Source organism: Gymnogyps californianus, chromosome 18, assembly GCF_018139145.2.
Source record: "Gymnogyps californianus isolate 813 chromosome 18, ASM1813914v2, whole genome shotgun sequence".
In the NCBI taxonomy this organism is placed as follows: domain Eukaryota; kingdom Metazoa; phylum Chordata; class Aves; order Accipitriformes; family Cathartidae; genus Gymnogyps; species Gymnogyps californianus.
The window spans coordinates 4,719,032-4,738,369 of record NC_059488.1 but is presented as its reverse complement, the minus strand read 5'-3'; the positions used below and the strand labels follow the sequence as shown (position 1 = coordinate 4,738,369).

Sequence of the window (19,338 nt, the reverse complement as noted above, 5' to 3'; positions counted from 1 at the left end):
CTTTCAGCTAATATGAATTTTTAAGAAAAGGAAGTGCTTGTTCTCATTAAAAAAAAAAAGTAAGAATGCTGAAAAGTAAAATATTTCTTGGCCTAAAAAGTGGTGGTGCATTTTTTTGACCATGCTATCATTGCCAGGGGCAATGTTTTCATCAGTGGTTCATCTATCAAATCAGAACAAGTACCACTCTTCTCATTGAGAGCTATGTAGAAATGACACATTCCTACCCTAGGTATCTATTCTCTTCACTTATTAAAATCAAAACTTCAGATGTTAAGAATGCAGGATGGTATTCTACCTTTTTACTCCTTCTACAATGCCAGCCTTATGTTAAGAATGAACTGGATTTTAATCTGGCTCATACTGCACAAATTGAACTTTTAGGTAAATATTACTTCTCAGCTTTGTGTCCTTTTCACATATCTTTTGTTAGATTCAGGTTTCTGCTAATGTTTAGGATGTTTGGTGCTATCAGGTCTTAACTGTTTCACTCACAGGTTCTCTGTGACTACCTGCTCAAAATCGCTGTTGTTCCTTATCTTGCACAATTCTTTCACTCTCCACTTAAATTCACTGAATGAGACTCTAGGAGAGGAAAAAAAGCGGAAAGGGTAGTTGGTTTAACTTAACTTTCTCATTTGTTCTTTCCTCTGATAGCTTTCCTTTGCTCAGCCCCCTGCCCTTACCCTTTTGCATGGTCACTGAAAGCTAAAGAGGTACAATAGCATTTGTTTGTCCTGTGTACCCACCTACATACCTATGTCCTATTTGCAACTTAGATCATCATTTGTTCCTTCTAGAAATCAGGTCAGAGAGAATTGCGTAGAAGTGGCATCTTCTCTGGTCAGGTGTGCATCGTTCCAGAGGCACTGCCCACAGAGAAAAGTGTTCCTCAAATGGGACAAATGGTCTGAATCCTTTCCAACAGTTGTGGTAAAGCTGTGCTGGCTAATAAACATCCCAAATGTTACCTACTCAATTCAGTGGAGCTGATCGACAAGTGTGGTGGACCTGACCTTTCTGGCTGAATAGAGAAGGAGGCTCATATATACTACACTGAAGTTCTGGTACCGGTGAGGAAGGGTGGGTTCATTTAAGAGTGCTTTAGGGTCAGAGTTTTCTTTCTTTAGGTACAACATGTGACATCAAGCGTTCCTGTTAAGATGTCCCTACATGGTAGCCTCCTGGGCCTTACTGAAATCTCCTTTTCTTTCTGCTGCAGGTGAGGAGGCCTTGACCATGTACATGGACAAAAGCCGCCTCGACAGAAAGTCAGGAAACGCTACCCAGAGCGTTGAAGCATTGCACCAGCTTGCTTCCTCCTACTTTGTAGACCGTGATGGCACCATGAGGAGACTCCATGAGATCCAGATCTCCACCGGAGCAATCAAGGTACTGTATCTTGCCTTGGGAAGAGAAAGAAGATTGTGTGTCCATACCAATACTGTAGGGATGTGGGGCAGGACTTTGCCAGTCCAATGTGGTGTCTTTTTTTGATCACAAGTGGTTTTGTTCCCATGCTGATTTCCCAGGGTAAATTGTTATCTTATGGACCTTGCTGAAGAACTGACTTCCTCAGGGCCAGTAATATCTGGAAAGAGGTGGGTATTCAGTGTGATGGTTATGCAGGATAGGAGACTTCCGCTATGTGTAGTGGTGACCTCTGGAAGGGAGAAAGGGAACAGATAATCCAGATCAGCGATGGAGGTTGGAAGGGAAAGGCAGGTCTGTGAAATGGGCAACCCTGTGCAACCCAGAATTATTTTCCTCTTGTGAGTGTAAGACTGCTAAATGTCTCTCAGATGAATTTACTACACGAAAAGGTGAAAAACTCAGTGTGGCATTACTGAAGCATCTGGAATGAAACGGACTGAGACACAGCTTGGGGGTTGCAGCAGGAAGGAAGGGGAGCTGCTCAGAGCATACAAAATAGGGAAAAATGGCTCTGCAGACAAAGGCTGCGTTCTCTGAAAGCAATCATCCTATACTGGGGAGGGATTTTATTGTTGCAGAGTTCACTCCAGGGAAGGTGATGTGGATGGAGTCGTCATTGTTAGCCATTTCTGAAAGGTTTCAGCTCTTGTTATTGCTTTGTGGTGTCTCATGGCTGAGTCTGTTCCCTTCTGGATGGGAAATCGAATTGAGATATTGAAACGGTGACAGCAGACAATCACCCTTTGTGAATTCAGGAAGGGCAGCTCTCCTCCATGGGTGGAAACCAACAGCAACAGCACTGCAGGTCATCTGTGCCTTCATCTATCCTCAGCACAAGTATGGTGTGCACATATGTTGTGGGAGCACTAGGCACCATTGTGGGCTGGCAATCCATCTCTGTATCTTGCTTTCCAGCAAGAGAAGCCAGGGAATAATTCCTCTACTGGCTTCTGATGTTCTCCAATGGAGATCCTCTGAGAAACATCAATCTGCAGGACCTCACTGCCAAGCCCAGAATAACATGCAGTACCATAAAGAAAGCAGATACAATTCACTCTGGTTTTTTTCAGCTTGTGCATGTGCCAAACATTAGCCATGTCTGTCCAGTGTGGGGCACTTTTTCCCAATTAGGAAAGATGCATTTTGGACTGCATCAGCTGGTGACAAAAGGTCAATATATTACAAGGTCTGAACCTGCCTGGGGTAGATGTGATGCTGCAATCAAAGGGAACACTCTCTCTTTTCTACATCCTCCATAGGTAACAGAAACTCGGACTGGCCCCCTGGGCTGTAACAGCTACGACAATCTGGACTCTGTGAGTTCTGTCCTTCTGCAAAGCACTGAGAGCAAACTCCACCTGCAAGGTAGGGCACAGGAATGAGGGAGACGGTAATACAGGGCATGGAGTGGGGGGATGAAATGAGAGGGGTGCTCATTTTTCTAGCCTTTTCCCCTCCTCTGTTTGCTGTGATCGCCTCTTCACTGTAAGTTCCGTGAAGCAGGCTCATGGCTTCTGGTGGCTTCATATGATGCTCAGCACAGCAGAGCCAGGGCTTGACAAGGACTGAGCTAAAGGCGCAAGGAACTGCAGACTGGACCCCGGTGAAGTGTGTTATACACTTCTGTGTATTATACATACACTGATATAAATAAGTGTGACCTTTTCCATTAATGTTGAAGGGGCATTCTGTCCACATCTCTTTGTCCCTCCCAAATTGCTGATTTGCGTAAGAGGTTTGCAGATCAGCTTTTGGGACTCTCTAATGACTGTAATCTTTGGGAAAAGTCACAGAGGTTTTATTTGGATGCTAGAAGCCATGGCTTCAGTCCCAGTTGGGGAGCTAGTCCAGAAGTCAACAGATAGAGGTCATGACTGAATTAATAAATAAATACATGCTGGTTACAAGAAGTCAGCTTCAGTAGAAGGAGGAAATTCACTGGGCGTGTAATTTACTAAGATTATTCCCAAGTTTTTTGACAAAATAAGGAAATGTGGGATTTAATTGCTCATTTGCCCAGATGGTTTTATTTCTGGAATCCTTGTACTTGCACAAATTTTAATTTTTCAGATGAATGGGCTACATTACATCTTCCGCTTTGAGTATAATTTGGCAAGTGCTGTTTTAATCTTAGTTTCACAGAAACTGAGTTTCATTTACTGAGTCATGTTGTGGATATATTATTATTGTTGTTGTTATTTGCCTTTAAAAATAATAGGCAGGTGGTTTTCACTATTCCGGTGATTATCTAGATCACTGAGTTCTTTTCTTACCTAATTAACAATAAACAATTTGAGGCTTTTTATATACTGTGATGATGGCTGCTGGTAGTGAAAACCGAAGGATGACACATCAGGTAACTAGGTAAACAGCTACATAAGCAGACAGGTCGGTTTATAGGCAGACAAACTGGTGAGTAGGTAAATCAATAGATCTCTATTGGCTATCTGATCCTACAAGAGAAGACAAAAAGCAAGATGCCTGGGAGGGGGAAGGAGATGGAGGAAGAGGGAGAATTTAGGAGACAGAGGGGATGTAAGGTGGATGAGGCTGTGATTTCCGACGGGAGCAGACAGAGGACCTCAGGGGTCAACTACACCTGGGTTTCATGGAGCTTCATGGCATAACCCAGTGCAGAGAGAGGTCAGACCCAAGCCAAGGGAGACAGTGAGGGAAGGGAGGAAGGTAGGAGCTCTTCCTAATAGAACAAAGTGACCTTTAAAGCTACACCTGAGTGTTTTCCACCTAATCTGGAGTGCAGTTCTTGGGATAATTACCCAGGATCCTTCCTCTGCTTTGAGAGGCCTCATTAGGAATTAGTCACAGGGCTGCAGGTAATGGATCGTGACGGAGTCTCCTCTGATCTAATTAGCAGCCGAGCATGAGCTGCTGACAGAAATCCATGTTACTACCTTTGTGTCACTCTGGCTCTGAGGCCGGCTCAATAAAAGAGCAGCATCTTTGTGACAGGAAGAATTTGTGTTTCTGAACTTGCTTGCTGCCACCCAGCCGTGAGAGTCACGGTTTCAAAGACATGCCCTTTAGGAGGTGCAGTGGCCAGACCAGAGCTAAGCTACCTTTATGCCTGCCTGTAGGGTTCGGGAAGGTCAGCCAGCCTGGAGGTTTAGGGGAGGACCTGGATGTATGCATAGTGCAGGGTGTCTGGTTCTGCACCTGTGGTGACGTGGACAGAAAAGCACCACTGATTTATAAACCAGTATCCATGTGGACCCAGCATGCATGTACATCTGTGTCAGATGTCTGCACTGGGGTATATATACAGGTACATTTATCACAGTAGCTCAGAAGGTTTCCCTTTTTCCTAGCACTACCTGGGGGCAGATTCCCTGTCCTGTGTATGGGGCGGGCTGTGCGGAGATGCAGCCTCCCCGCACAGGAATGGGGGGGGATCCTGTTGTGGGCCAGGATCTCACAGGTGACTGCACTTATTTGCCCTTCGTATCCTCCTGTCCCTGCCACCAGCACAAAACCGTCCCTTCACCTGCCTCTGCCTCCAGTGCGGCTGATGCACAAGCTGCCTGTGCTGCCTGGAAGAGGAGTAAACCAGAGCATGGGAGGGGAAGATGCTAACAGCTCTACAGCAGTCTGGTGGGAAACAGGAATTTGTGTTCCCTGGAAAAATGTCCTAGGCTGAAATTTGAAAATTTGAGTGGAAAAAAAGCAACATTTTGAAAAGTTTTGGGAAATTAAAATTCCAGAGACATATCCTCTTGGACAGTGTGACAGTATATATCAATATTGCAACATGGCACTATTTCAATAAGGTAAAATCCTTCTGTGCTATTCTAAACATTGCGACATTAAACAGGAAATATTGCATATTAGGTAGTTTGTTATGTCAAATACGGTAATAGAATATTAAAATTTACATTACAATTAGCATTAAAGTCTTTGCCAAGATGGGCAGAGCAGTAATGACAACACAAAACATTTCAGCTTTTCAGCGAAACAAAATGAGGAAGTGTAAAAAATACATTTAGACCTTTCCCTGTCAAAAGTGCTTTTGGAGTCAACATGCTCTCACAAAATGCTTCAATGAAACTGCATTTTCAACAGAGAACTCTTCTGTGGAAAATGTTTCAAATAGCTCTAATTTAGAGCTGGGGAAATTTACCTCTTTTAATGCAGAAAGCCTTTTATATACAGTCCAAAGCCAAACATCTCTCTCTAATAGTTTTTCTAGGTGAATTCAGGACATGTTCCCTTGTCAGACACTTCATATTCTGTCTGTAGTTAACTAAGACAAACCTATACCAAATCTGTGCTACTCTTAATTTTTAAAGAGGAACTTTATAATTTACAGAGTGGCAGAATTCCTCCTTCTGATCAATAAGCTACCTTCAAAACTAAGATATTCTCCCTAACGCTCGTCACCAGCAAACTTGCCTTCTGCATGTATTACCAGCTACTGAGGCTGCTGTGGAGGATGAGCCCATTCCTTGTGCACCCTGGCTTGGATCGAGGTGTTCACCCCATGAAAATGGTCTAGTGTCTCAGTCTTTAAGACCAGGTTGCCCCCCTGCTTCACTGCTGACATGAGGTTGCTTTATCAGTAGACAACAATGAAAGATTGAAACCAGTATTTTTTTTAATGTTTGCAATATTCAAAGAAATTTCTTAGAGAACAAAACAGCATCTTGGGATGTTTTGTTAAGGTTGTGGCTGGCAGCAGGGCTTTGACAGCTAGTATGGCTGGCTGCAACCCGCTCTGTGGGGCTGGTGTGCTGTTACAGTCCTTGGGACTACGGCTTTCCTGCTTTAAAGGTGGCAACTGAAGCCCCCAGAGCAGTGGTCTCAACCAGTATGGCCTTCTTACAATCTCATGTTTGTAAAGATTACCTTAAAAATGATTAATCACGCCTGTGCTTTACTGACAGCTGTAATCAACTCTATGTCAGCAATATTTAGTCACTGGGCTTGGTACAGAACTACATATGAATGAGGAGGTTACCAGGACTGGGTGAGACGCTACTGGCCCAGTACTTGTAAAAATATCTTGCTAGGATCTGGTCACGAGCATGCTCAATACAAAACCAAAAATATTGGTATGAATCTGCCCATGTCCAGGTATAATGATAAATGTATGGGTATTTTTTTATATATATATATATATATATATGTCAAAGTACAAATGTGAAAGCAGGCATGGTTGTATTTCAGTAATCCTAACACTGATTTCTTCCACAAGGAAATTCCTGGCTGGAAGATCTGAGTCACATGTAATCCCTACAGCATGTTTGCAGTTTTGAAGTTAGGGCTTTGTGTTTGGTGTATGCACACTTGTGGTTTGATGAGTAGCTGGATTTGCGTGTCACTTGTGTTCCTGGTCTAAGCACATATTTGAATATGTGCTGCTTGTTAAATGCTACAGTTAACTGCATGGATTCCAGCAGAACTGCCTACCTGATTAAAGTTAAGTATTTATATAAGTGGTTTGTTGAATTGGTGCTAAGTGTACAGGGGGTCTGATTACCTCTTAAACATGAGATTATTTCTTACAAGAGAAGGTTATCCTGGAAATGTTTTTTTTAGAAACCATGAGTTTTATGGGCAAAAAGCAAGTGTCCACATGGGGCACTCTGCAGTGTAGGATGGGACCATGTTATGTTTTGGAGATTGCAGGGTATTCATGTTTCTGCATGTGCTGAGATACACAATAGGTGTCCCTTGCAATGGGAAGTGCTTTCCCTGAAACATTAGTTGCTTTTTTTACCCCTATTCCCTCCAGAAGAAAAATTTCCAAAGCCAGTATCATTTGTAGCTGGGACCAGACAGCTGTTACCCAAGTAAAAATTCAAAAAGAAAATATGGTGGGCTGAGGAGCCTACGGTCATTTGGGCCTCATATTCAAAGGTTGAGGCCAGGGCAGGTTGCTCCTCCATGAAGCAGAGTGGAAAGATTTATTCATGGGAGTTGGACCATGAATGAACAGGGTCAATGCACATCAAGAAGTCCAGCCCCCCTCTCCTGTGAGCTTGCAAGCTCAGTGAGTACAGCAGCCTTCAGGCTTTTCAAGCCTCTTTTGTAGATCTCATTTCTCCAATAGTGCTGCACTTTCTTTCCATTCTGAAGGAAAGTCTTGGAGCTTGGCAGGTGGGACCATCCCTAATGTCACTGTGAAGGTTTGAAAAGGGACCATCCTTCTCTGGTGGTTGCTTCAGATAAATCCCTAAACCAGACTGAACTTCACTGCTTCCTGAAGACAACAGGAAGAAAGCTGAACTTCTTGTTGAGAAACATCTCCGGAAAGACCAAAGGGACCTCAAAATGCTGATTCTCCTTAGACGACTCCTTGAGGTGTTTGCAGGGGTGCTGTAGACTGTGGTCAGCCCCTTGCATGTTCCCTCCCTTCCCCGCAACAGCATCGCAGAAAAGGCAGCAGGAGCTATGCAGACACAGTGCCTCCAAATGCCAGGCTTGAAATCCTTCCTTGTGCAAGTGTCACAAACATCTTCTCCAGCTGAAGGCTGCTCTGTGTTCATCTTGCCTGGTGGCTGCCACTGCTCCACGCTCAGCTGCGAATTAGGTCAGACAATGGGGCAGCTTGCTGCCACCAGGCATGGTGCTCACAGAGACCATGCCCTGGCAATAGCAGGAGGGGAGAGGAAACAGAGGTCCCTGGGCCTTCAACAGCCTCCTGATTCCCCCCCAGCTTGGTCTTCCAGAGGGACCTCGTCAAGGCTGAGGTGTCTCTGTGGAACCAAAAGCAAAAGGGTAATGGGGGTCCCGGGGGCAGTGCCTGCCACTTTTCTCTTGTCTGAGGTGAACATGACCCATCACAGAGATGGGCCTGAACTCCTGAAAGGAGTCACAGCCCTTCTTCCTGCCCACTCTCATCCTCTGAATTATTGTCTTATTTTCATTCCACTCCAATGAGCTGTCAGCCATGGATACAGTAATTCAGCACAACAGAAACACAAACAGATGGGTAATTGACCCGCCTGCCTTCATTACGCTGGAGTTCAGTGCTGCTGTTCAAGCCACAAACTCCTTTATCTGCCACTCCAAAATCCCTGGGCCTTTTACGAGGAAGGCGAGTGGGCCAGGCTTCCCGCGAAAGGGTCGCTCAGAGTTATTGTCGTCTCTGCCTCATGCACCACAGATGCTGGCTGAGTCTGACAAGCAGGGCTCGCCAGGTAGAAGGAAACAGCTGTGAATCCTCAGGGACATCTGTAGGGAGCCTGGAGATGGGGGCTGGAGAAGGACAGGATGGAAAAACATGTACGCTGTACACAGGGCAAACACTTAAACTGTTATCATGTCCTCTGGTATCTGAGCAAATGTACACCTACAGTAATGTCTGCACAGATGGATGGATACACAAACACTTGCTATGGAGAAAGAGACATGGGGATGGATCTCTCAGCTAATGTAAATCTTCAGAGCACCACTGAAATCATTGGCACTAAATCCATTTGCACTTTTATAGGATTTGGCAAGTAGCCTTCCTAGCAGGGAGCAAGCTGAAAAGACTCAGGTACCCAGCTCCTGTATTTATACTGTGGGAGCTGGGCACTTAACTCTGCAAGGGTCTTTTATAAATCCCTCCTTGTATTATTTTCCTTTCTTCTGTTTTCCTTTCTTTCTTCTTTCCTCTTTCAGTGTGTAGTTTCCTTGTTTCTGTGGTACCAAACCTATTTAGTCTCTCTCAAAACAGGTCAGAACAGCATAATGTTCATCGCTTCTGAACTAGCACTTGGTTGCAAAGCATGAAAAAACCCGCACCTGGGAATAAGGGAGGCTTTGCATTCAGATGCTTTGTACTGTACTGGGATCCAGGACTAGGACGAAGCGGGTACACTCGGCGTTGGGGAGGGGGAAGTTACTTGTGACCCTTCTCTCACAGAGCAGATGGGCTCTACTTTCAGCTAACTCACTGCTTGCACTGGAGGCATGCAATTTGTACCCCACCTTCCTTACTCATGACAGTTCCAAGAGAAAAATCCCAGCAGCTTTTAGTTCCTCAGCATCACTTTCCCAAGCTGTTAATGAAACAGGTTTTGAAAAGAACAGATACCTGAAATGACTCCCCCCCCCCCCCTCCACCCCATCCCTGCTTCTTGTTTCTATGCCAGGTCTCCAGATCATCTTTCCTCAGTATTTACAAGAGAAGTTTGTCCAGTCTGCCTTGAGTTACATCATGTGCAATGGTGAGGGGGAGTACATCTGCCGGAACAGCCAGTGTGGCTGCCAGTGTGCGGAGGAGTTCCCGCAATGCAACTGCCCCATTACTGACATCCAGATCATGGAGTACACGCTAGCAAACATGGCCAAGACCTGGACAGAAGCCTACAAAGATCTGGAGAATTCAGGTAACCAAGCAAAACACATTTTCCGATTGATTTATTTCAAACAAAACATGTCAGATTATACTAGTTAAGAATCTTTTCTTCCCTCAATATAATGCTCCAGTTCGGATAAAAAATAGAGGATATTGAACCCAAAAATGTGATCTTAGTCTTGAGGGAGTGCCTTTTTTTCTATATTACACATACAGACAAAAACACAGACCACACGTAATTCTATGTGTAAGGGGATATTTTCCATGGAAGAATTTGTTTGATTAAAAATCTGATTTTTTTTATACCAAACCAGCTCAGAATCTCTCTTTAATAGTTCTACAGAGAAACTTCCACAATATGAATGATGCAGAAATTGCTTTTCAGATTTGCATGAATGATTTATTCTGCTTTGGTGAAAGGCAATTCACAGAGAGAGAGCACAGGCCAGATGACACCTCATTTGAGACAGAGAGGAGAAGGGAAAATGACTTCTCTCTCCTACAGTGCCGATGTCTGCTGGTGTGAACATTTCTCTTCTACCTCCACTTTCTCCCAGTGTGACGCTGGGGGTGTCAGCAGAGTTTGTTCCATGTTGATGCTGGTAACACCCATAGTAGGTGTGCTGTAATACTTCTGCAATACGCACTCTCGAGCGTTTGAGATAGGAAAGAGAGCAATAGTATCAGTGCAATTACATCCTTTCCTTTAGCAAATGGTCTGCCTACCCTGAAGCCATGTGGGCACTTAGCAGAACTTAATTGAGAACTTATCCCTTTGCTGACTCTCATCTCTTAGTGTTAGCCAGTTACTTTCCAACACATTTTCTTTAATGATTATTGTCATAACTGTTCAGGTCTGCCATGTTAGGAAAGAAAACTATGAGGAAGGGACCATCTAGCTCCAAGGCACTGAAGAATTCTTCTTCAGAAGTCTTCCCAGGAGCAACTTCTTTCTTCATGTTGAAGGTCACCTTAATCCCTTTAATGGTTGAAATGAAGCAGCCTATGATGTTTCCTCAGTGGGCTGTTGAGGACTGCTTCATACTTCAATATGTGGGTCCTGCTGGCATGTCTGCTGTTGCGCAGATTCTTATGTCCAGCTCATGCTGTCAACTTGGTGCTCAGCTGAGCAAAGTCAGCATAGTAGTTAATGGCCCAAGGCTGACGACTGTCTTGACATGATCCCCCCATATACTATGGGGAGCCACGAGGCTGGGGCAGTTCCAGAGGTAGGTCACTAGCTGAAGAGGTCAGTGGTTTTCTGGGAGTTTCTAGAGATTGGGTAGGTACACCAGGGCAAACCAGAAATGTGGATTTCAGAAGCTTCTGCTAGCTCAGTATTAACAAATCAGGATTACTGGCAGCGCCTGCCAGCACAGCTCTGCCACTAGTTACGTGTCACTAGTTGCTCGTTCTGGCAAAGGATCTTCACACAAGATGCTCAAGAGCCACATGTTGGCCACCACTCATCAAACCCCTTTACATTCCTAGGGGATCTAGCCCCTAGATCACACTTAGAAGGTGAGCGCCCTATGGAGATAGAAGAATTACAGTCCCACAGTGATTGTTTTACTGTTACATTCTGTACTTGTTGCACTCGATCTAAGCAAAGACTGTGGTAGATAATTATATTCAGTCTCCCTCCCCTTGAGATTTCAACAGGGGAAGGTGTTTTTCATTTGCCATGTTAAAGTGACACATTGCAGTGCAATTCTCTGCTGTGCTGTAGCCATATTCCACCCAGGGCTGGAGGTTTTCAGGGCTAGATGGAGTGATTATCTTTATGTTTGAAGCTGCTGCATCTCATTCATCACTTTGTTGCATCATGCATGAACTTCTCCTTTGAGATGAAAGTTGCTATCACAAAAGACTATAGTATTAGTATTTTGCTTCTTTGTTTTAATAAGTATTCCCAATAACTAGAGGATTTTCTTCATTATGAACAGCAGAAAAGAAATCTCTAATGACATCTGAAGGCTTTTCCAGTAAAGTGGGCTGAAAGGCACATGAGTGCTCTGAAAGCAAATACCATTTGCACAGGAAGCTGCTGATAGCCTAAAAGATCTATATTCTGTTTCTGATCTGTGTTGGATTCTTATGTCAATTTGAAAAAATCGTGCGGGGCAAATCAAGACTTGGTGTGATTTGGGATAGCATCTTCAAAGTCAAAGAGGCTGCAGTGAACTGATGATGCTTTAAATCAGCTCAGGAGCTCTCTTAGTCCTGTGCTTCATTGCTCATGTGTAAACTGAGAAAAATAACACTGCCTTATTCTTGGAATTTTAGTATGGCTGGCCAAAAAATTCTGCATCAGAACTGTGATTCTGGATTTTAAAGCAGCTTTTTGATTAAAAGTCATGGAGGTCTTTTTGCAGTACTATTGCTTTCTGATGAAAATGTGATTTATTTTTTTTATCTGGAAAGACAAGCATTGGAAAAATGAAGGTTTCATCTTTGAAAGAGATGTTTGACATGGCCGTTGCACTGTGATACCACCGTTCTTCTCCAGAGGCTGGACCCTCTGCCCCGCACCACCTGTGATGATGAGTCATTGCCATGGGACTGCCTGCAGGGACTGAGTGACTCAGCAAAAAGCAAGGCTGTGTTGCATTATGGGAGATGTAGTCCTAGCTGTCATCAACTTTTTCTGTGCAGATAAATAAAGTAAAAACAAATGCAAACAGACTTATTAGTTAATTGGAAATTCTCAGGGTTAAGAATGAACTATTCCCAGAAATATACAAGGCTTAGCACAATGCAGCCATAGTCTTGGTTGGGGCCTCCAGGAATAGTTATAAATAAATAATGAAGAAACTATTCTTTTTGGAAAGTATTTTCTTTTTTCATCCCCCCTTTTTTAAAACAACCTCATCGAGCTTTTATTTTGCCGGATTTCTTTGCTCATTTGTTTTTCCCCCAACGTTGCACTGCAGTATCAAAATGTGCACACTGCACTGAAATTTCTCCTATACCTGTCTCTATGAAAAATGTAGCACATTCATCATCAGAGGGAAAAGAGCTTGGTCTTTTGCACAAACAGGCTTTTGAGGAAATTGATTTATAAGGGGCGGGAAGCAAATGCAAGGCTTTTACTGCTGAAAGGTACCAGGAGTAATCAGCATGGTCAACAGAAGCAATTATACATGATGATAGTTTCAGAGGACCACTGAACAGGAGAGAATCATTTTTGGGGAGGAGAAGGGCACTGAAAGCAGCATTACAAATAGAGTGAAAGCCTGAGAGATGATTAAAAAAAAAAAATTTCTCAGTTATCTTTGGGGAAGAAAGGAGACAAGCAGATGTCCCATGGATCTTGATAATGCAATGATGATAATTATTTTTATTAGGTGCTCGGTTTCACCATGTGATGAGTAGGACATGAACATCCATTTACCATTTATGTAATGATGGTACTGACTAATGCATAGATATTCTTTGTTAGGCAGATAAGCATGAACTGCAAGTTGCTGAATAATAGGAAATCTGTTATGCAAATACATATAAGCTTTGTACGATAGGTTATAAATTATATCTGGTCTGATTTCCTCCAATAATTCTATGGATTATTTCTTTTTTTGAAAAGATATCAGCCTTTACAAGCTTTCATTTTTTGCCTTTTTTTTGGCTATTGTCCTCTTTTCCTTCTGAAAATGGGATGAAGGAATTTAAAAAAAAAAAAAGGATTAGGAAAGGAAGAAAAATAATGTAGATAACTTACAGGAAAAGATGGCTGCATTTCTTATTGGATACTTTGTGGGGTTTATGGCAGGGCTCTAGTTCAACCTCCCTCTAGAAGCAGGACTACCACCAGCACTAGATCAGGTCAGCCATGGTTTTGTCGAGCAGAGTCTGAAATGAGAGATTCTTCTGCATCTCTGGGCAGCACGTTCCAGTGCTGCATTACCTCCAAGTGAAGAAGTTTTTCAATAAATCATTTGAACTTCTCAAGCTGCAAACTGTCTATTACTCCTTGTTATATCATCTGTCTCTAATCAGAAGAATTTCTCTCCTTCATATTTGTAAGTACCTTTTAAGTAGTTGTAGGCTGTAATTAGATTGCCCCTTGGCCTCTTCACCAGATTAAACAAGCGCAGCCCCCTCCACCTGACCTTGTGCTCCAGGCCCTTGACCGTCTCCGCAGCCCTCAGCTGTGCTCTCCCCAGTTTTTCAACACCCATCTTTAATTGGGTGTCCCTAAAGCTGGCAGAGAAATGCAGGTGCAGCCTCAGTAGTGCCAAGAAGAGGGGAATATCAACTTCCCCAATCTACTGGATTTAGCCCAGCATGCAGTTTGTATTATTTCTAGTGAGAACATAGTGTTGACCCACCTTCAGCATGGTGCCAACCATGACCCCCAGGACCTTTCTAGCAGCTGTTATTCAACTGGTTGTTTCCAAGCCTGTACTGATGTGTGGGGTTGTTCTCTCCTGGTGCAGAACTCTGTTCTGTTCTTTATTGCACTTTATGGGGTTTTTATTGGTCCACTCCTCATGTTTCTCAGGGTCTCAGTGTGTCAAACACAGTTTTCTGGTATCAAAAATTGGGTTATTTTCTACTGAGAAACTTGGAACCATCTCTTTTTTCCATACGAGAGTGTCCCAGCCTGGTAATCAGAGTCTAAGCAAACTATACTTCTCAGTTAGGAAGAAAGGGGTGGTCATAAACAGAAACAGTATCAGATTTCCTGATTTATGATGAAAAAAACTCAAACCCTACAAACAAACCCTTATCAAACAAAATCAAATGGAAATCAAGTGATCACAAAAAAACATTTAACAACATATTTTTGGATCAATTAGATTTTTTTCTTTTAGCTAAAATTGACACATTTTGTTCTGACCTTAGCCCTGCAAACTATTTTATTTTATTTTCATAGTTACAGAAAGCAACTCATTTAACTTCAGATGAAGTTCTCAGTTAAATGAGAAAAAAGAATCAGAATGCTCTTTTTAAAAAATGAGAAAGCAGGACATTTTAACACAATCCAAACTCTTCCTCTGGGGATTTTTTAAAGCTTTTTTTCCTCTTTTTTTTAACGACACAGCCAAAGTGATTTGACTTCAACAACAAACGGCATTTTAGGAGCAGCTGAAAAACAATTTAAATGAGAACTCTTTAACTGACATTGATTACAACTCCCTGCTTTTTGTTCATAACCCCTAGACTATAATCCCATCCTCCAGGGAATTTGCTCTCTTTTTTTCTTCACCCTGTACACATTAACCATATTGTTTCACCCTAATACTCTCCAGGTTTCATTTCCCATATGGGAGCAGCAACAGCCATGGAATTAGCGGGCTTCCTGGGGCAGAATGACAGACCAGTGAGTTAATGGACATCACCTTCCTTTAGCAGAGCACTGATGGCCTCATACATCATTGCTGTTTCTCCATCCTGCTAATGAAAAGCTTTGTAACTTTGTTTTAGTTCAGAAACCTCTGTATTTCTCCACGTTTTTGTGTGTTCCAGATGAGTTTAAATCCTTCATGAAAAGGCTACCTAGCAACCACTTCCTGACCATTGGGAGCATCCACCAGCACTGGGGGAATGACTGGGATCTGCAGAACCGCTACAAGCTGCTGCAGAGCTCCCTGGAAGCCCAGCGCCAGAAGATCCAGCGCACTGCCCGCAAACTCTTTGGCCTCAGTGTCCGGTGTCGGCACAATCCTAACCACCAGCTGCCTAGAGAAAGGTACCTTCATTGGGGATGGCTGTGGTGTGATGGGTGACTGATGGAGCTGAGCCTGGGCTTGGACCTAAACGCAGCAGCCTAAGTGTTTGCATATAGGGTGTGCTAACATGGAGGTTTGAGGGGAAAATGGTAAAGTCTGGGAGCGGGTTGAAATTTCTGGAGGTGTAAGTAACCTTTATCACATACCTAAGCATATTCACGTCCCTTCTGTGTGGTCTTACCTACCCAGGTGAAGGGCACCCACTTATTCTGTAGTGTTCTGCAAGACTATGACAGGGCTGACATCAGACAGCCAAGCTGCTTTTTAAGCAGTTTTGCCTCATGTACCACAGCCAAGCTTTAAGCCTCCATTTGCTGTTAAAGTGGACATACGGAGCGCAAGATGCTTCAGCCCATTTTTGAGTTGTGCTCCTCAATAAATATAGCCAGAGTGAAAGAGAAGCTTTAGTTTCACTTGGAATAGATCACATCTCTTCTACAAAATGCAGAGTGAACTTGCAAACCTCCACTGATCAGAAGCCTCGCAATGTTATTACAGATGGAGAGAGTAGATTTTCCATTACAGCTACAGCAACTATTGATATCCAATAGTCACCTCTTGCTGCCTCCTTTCAGCCCTGACCTATGGCTAAGTTTAAGTTTGCTTCCAGTCATTTTTGGAGACTTACATCTGTGGGTTGTAATAAACAACTCTTGCTGTTTCTTTCTACATTGCCTGGAGTGAAGTAACACTGAAAATCTTGGAAAAAATGAGTCCAAGTGCCTTTTCTTCCATGCTTCTCTTGGAAGGGTCAGTTAACATTTGTAGAGGAACTGTTTTTTCACCTCCTTCATTTCACCTCCTAAATATTCAGTCTCAAGAGACAATTAACTGATTGACTGCTGTCTCCTGTTATCATCCAGCCCCCTGGCCGCTAAACACACTGAGCTTTCATTTCATCACTGTGCAGCTCGGGAAACTCTTCCAGGGCTTAACAACTCTTTAATTACCAAGATATCTCATGTTTCTGGACAAAGACTTGATGGACTTACTAGGGATAAGGAGAAACATCTATTAAGTTTATGAGATTATGAAAAAAAGTCTTTGGAGAACTTCCTAAAATTGGCCCATTCCTGCCAATTGGCTGAGCTGCTATAAAGAAGCCAACTGGCAGAGGAATCACAAGCATGTCCAGGCATTATTTTGAGTTGTGCCACAACAACAACAAAGTGAAGCAGCAGCGAGCAAATATCCAGCCAACCATGTTGCTGCAAAGCATTCAGATAAATATGTCTTTAACATTTCTCTTCTATTTTAAAAAGTCAGCCACGCAGAAAGGGAGCCTCCAACTAATACTATAAAATCTGGGGGAAGGAGGACGAAATGGATGATGGCAGCTGGGTTTTTAACTGACTGATGTGCTTGATTTGTTTAAGTCAACACCACCAGGCATATTATCATTTCTTTTCTTATTTGTCATTCTGCATTTGTAGCTAGGCAGAGGAGGGGCTCGGTAGGCAGATGTGTAGCAGAAGAGGTATGCATTTCATCATTCTTTTCACAGGGCTTGGAAATACTCTAATTTTCTAATTGTTACTGTACAGAACGACAGATGCTTATCAAGCATGCCAGTGGCTTTGAAAGGATGGAAAGGTTCTATTAAGAGCAAGCCTCTCCCTCTCTTTAATACACATAATAGTAAGCCTGCTTTATATATTCAAAAGCAATGTAAATAAGAAATAGGATTGCTGTTGACTGTCCTCAGGGAAACGAAGAGGTGATGTTTCCAAAAGAAAGAAAGAGGAGGGATTTTGGCAATTAGGCTGATTCTCCATGACCTTTTGCAATAGCTAAGAAGGAAATATATATATATATATATATATATGTATATATTTGCTCTGCACTGCTTTTGCTTAAAAAACACCTCTTTGCAGTCAAGTTTGTTGGTTTAAAAAAGAAACTACTCCTCAGTTGTTAAAGCTTCAATGTTGAATGAGTACCTGTAGTTGCATTTTAAAACTCTGGATGTAAAATATAAACAACATCCAAAAGAGGCGGGGGTTGATACATGTTCTGGGCTCCAGCCAAATTGTCATTAGTTAAGAATACATCTCACAGCTGCTGAGAATAAAAATAGCATTTTTTACTTCACTGTTCCATACAGAAAGCCCAAAAGCACCTCCACAGCAGCTAGTGCTGGTTGGAAAGTGAAAGGTGAGTTTGCAAAGGAAAACTTGTTAAATCCCTACCTTTTTTCTTGCAATTAAAAAAAAAAGAATCTGTCCTGCTGGATCGGGTTTTTGATTGGTGTTTTTTGTGGTTTTTTGTTTGGTTTGTTTGTTTTTTGGTTTTGTTTTGGTATAGTTTGGTTTTCTAATCAGCTCAGACACCATCTACAACAAAGCTGCATCTTTGTCTCAAGGGACACCCATCAGCCTCTTCCCCTCCTCAGACCTGATTAATCCTGAAGGATGACAAGTCAGGAGGAAAGAAAATTATTCATCACCTTTCTGTATAACTTGACCTCCGCTTCTGATCTGAAAGCCCAACACTGTCCTGCAAAACATTTTTTTTGTCACAACAGATAGGTTTTAAATGGTGAGACAGCTCTGCATGATTACCTGGCTCCCAGTTCCCGGCATTGCCAGAGGACTGCATGTCTCCAGTGAGCAACAGCAAGAAAACACTGCAAAATAACTCTCACTTACAGCTTTGCCTGGATGTAATTTTTTTTCATTTTGGTTTTGGAATGTAAGATATTAAAGTTGAATGTAAAATTGCTTGACAGTGACCTTTGAAGACATAGTTTTCCTTTTTTAAATTTCACATCCTCTAGTACTTTATACTTTGAACTGGCAGAGGTAGCAAACATTAGGCAAAATAACTTTTGCAATGATATTAAGAGAGAGAAAGAAAAACTGGTGACTCCTTAATGAAAGAGAAAATAATTAAAATGAAAATCAATGGCTACTCTGCTACTAGCTTTCAGCTTTTGAACAGTGGCTTTTTTCAGCTTCCTTCTGCCCTGACATCTCTTGGTTGTATTCACATGAGTCTGAGCCATCATAGGTGTGTGTTTTAAGAAGTTACCTCCTGTCAGCGGAGGGCGGTGACTGGTCCTGCATATATTCTTATTCTGTCCCAGCTGCAAGACAAAATGGCGTAATTTATACCGCTTTTCCTCTCTCTCACTCTATCACCCTTCCCATTGTCACGTTTGTAGCCGATGCCCAGCTCTGCCCTGGATTCTGCATTTTCATTTAATTACGTCCTTTATTGCTGCCATCAGCAGATGGCAGGTAGCCTTTTTTTTTTTTGTCCTACTTGTGTCTTTGCTGAATGCTAAGACATATACACACCCCCCAAAAAAACCCAACCATCTTTCTCCTGATCTCCTCCCATCCTTCCTCCACAAAGTTGATCTGAGGAACAGGAAAATTACTAGTTTCGTTTGCAAGATATCAGCTGAGACTCCTTTCTTGTTTTGCTCTGTCAACTGTTAGTACAAGAGGATGGAAGGATAGCTTTTTTTTTCTCTTCTTAAGATAGAACACACCTAAGACAGACAGGATATGGTCATCTGACTCTAATTTTTATTGTCCCCTGCTGTATAGCCTGGCAGTCCTTGTGCCATGAACTCAATGGCATTATCAACATGTAAAACCTGTGTAAAGCATCAAGCCAGCCCTGCACAAATATGCTGGGAATCCTGTGCATGAGAAAGTGCATGAGGAAATCAGGAGAGTCATGTTCACTTGCACAGAGCTGGAATTGAGATCTGTGCATGGTAGTTGCTCAGTGTGTTTGGCTGTCGTTTGCATCTGCAGCTGTACGAGGCTATTGGCAGCTGTACGAAAGTGGTGGCAGTATGTGCACACAGGCACACTCTGACAGTGCCGAATACCTCATCAAACCCACCTCAGAAACCAC

At 42.8% G+C, this 19,338-nt stretch overlaps 1 protein-coding gene across 3 annotated transcripts in view; it reads left to right on the top strand.

Moving 5' to 3' along the window:
* Positions 1-19,338, top strand: part of BRINP1 (BMP/retinoic acid inducible neural specific 1) — a 60,101-nt gene that overhangs the window by 37,047 nt on the left and 3,716 nt on the right. For all 3 annotated transcript variants that reach the window (XM_050907897.1, XM_050907898.1, XM_050907899.1), the window contains 4 exons: positions 1,223-1,392; positions 2,694-2,799; positions 9,531-9,767; positions 15,206-15,428. In XM_050907897.1, coding sequence (XP_050763854.1) covers positions 1,223-1,392; positions 2,694-2,799; positions 9,531-9,767; positions 15,206-15,428 — 736 coding nt within the window. The remainder of the gene's footprint in view (positions 1-1,222; positions 1,393-2,693; positions 2,800-9,530; positions 9,768-15,205; positions 15,429-19,338) is intronic.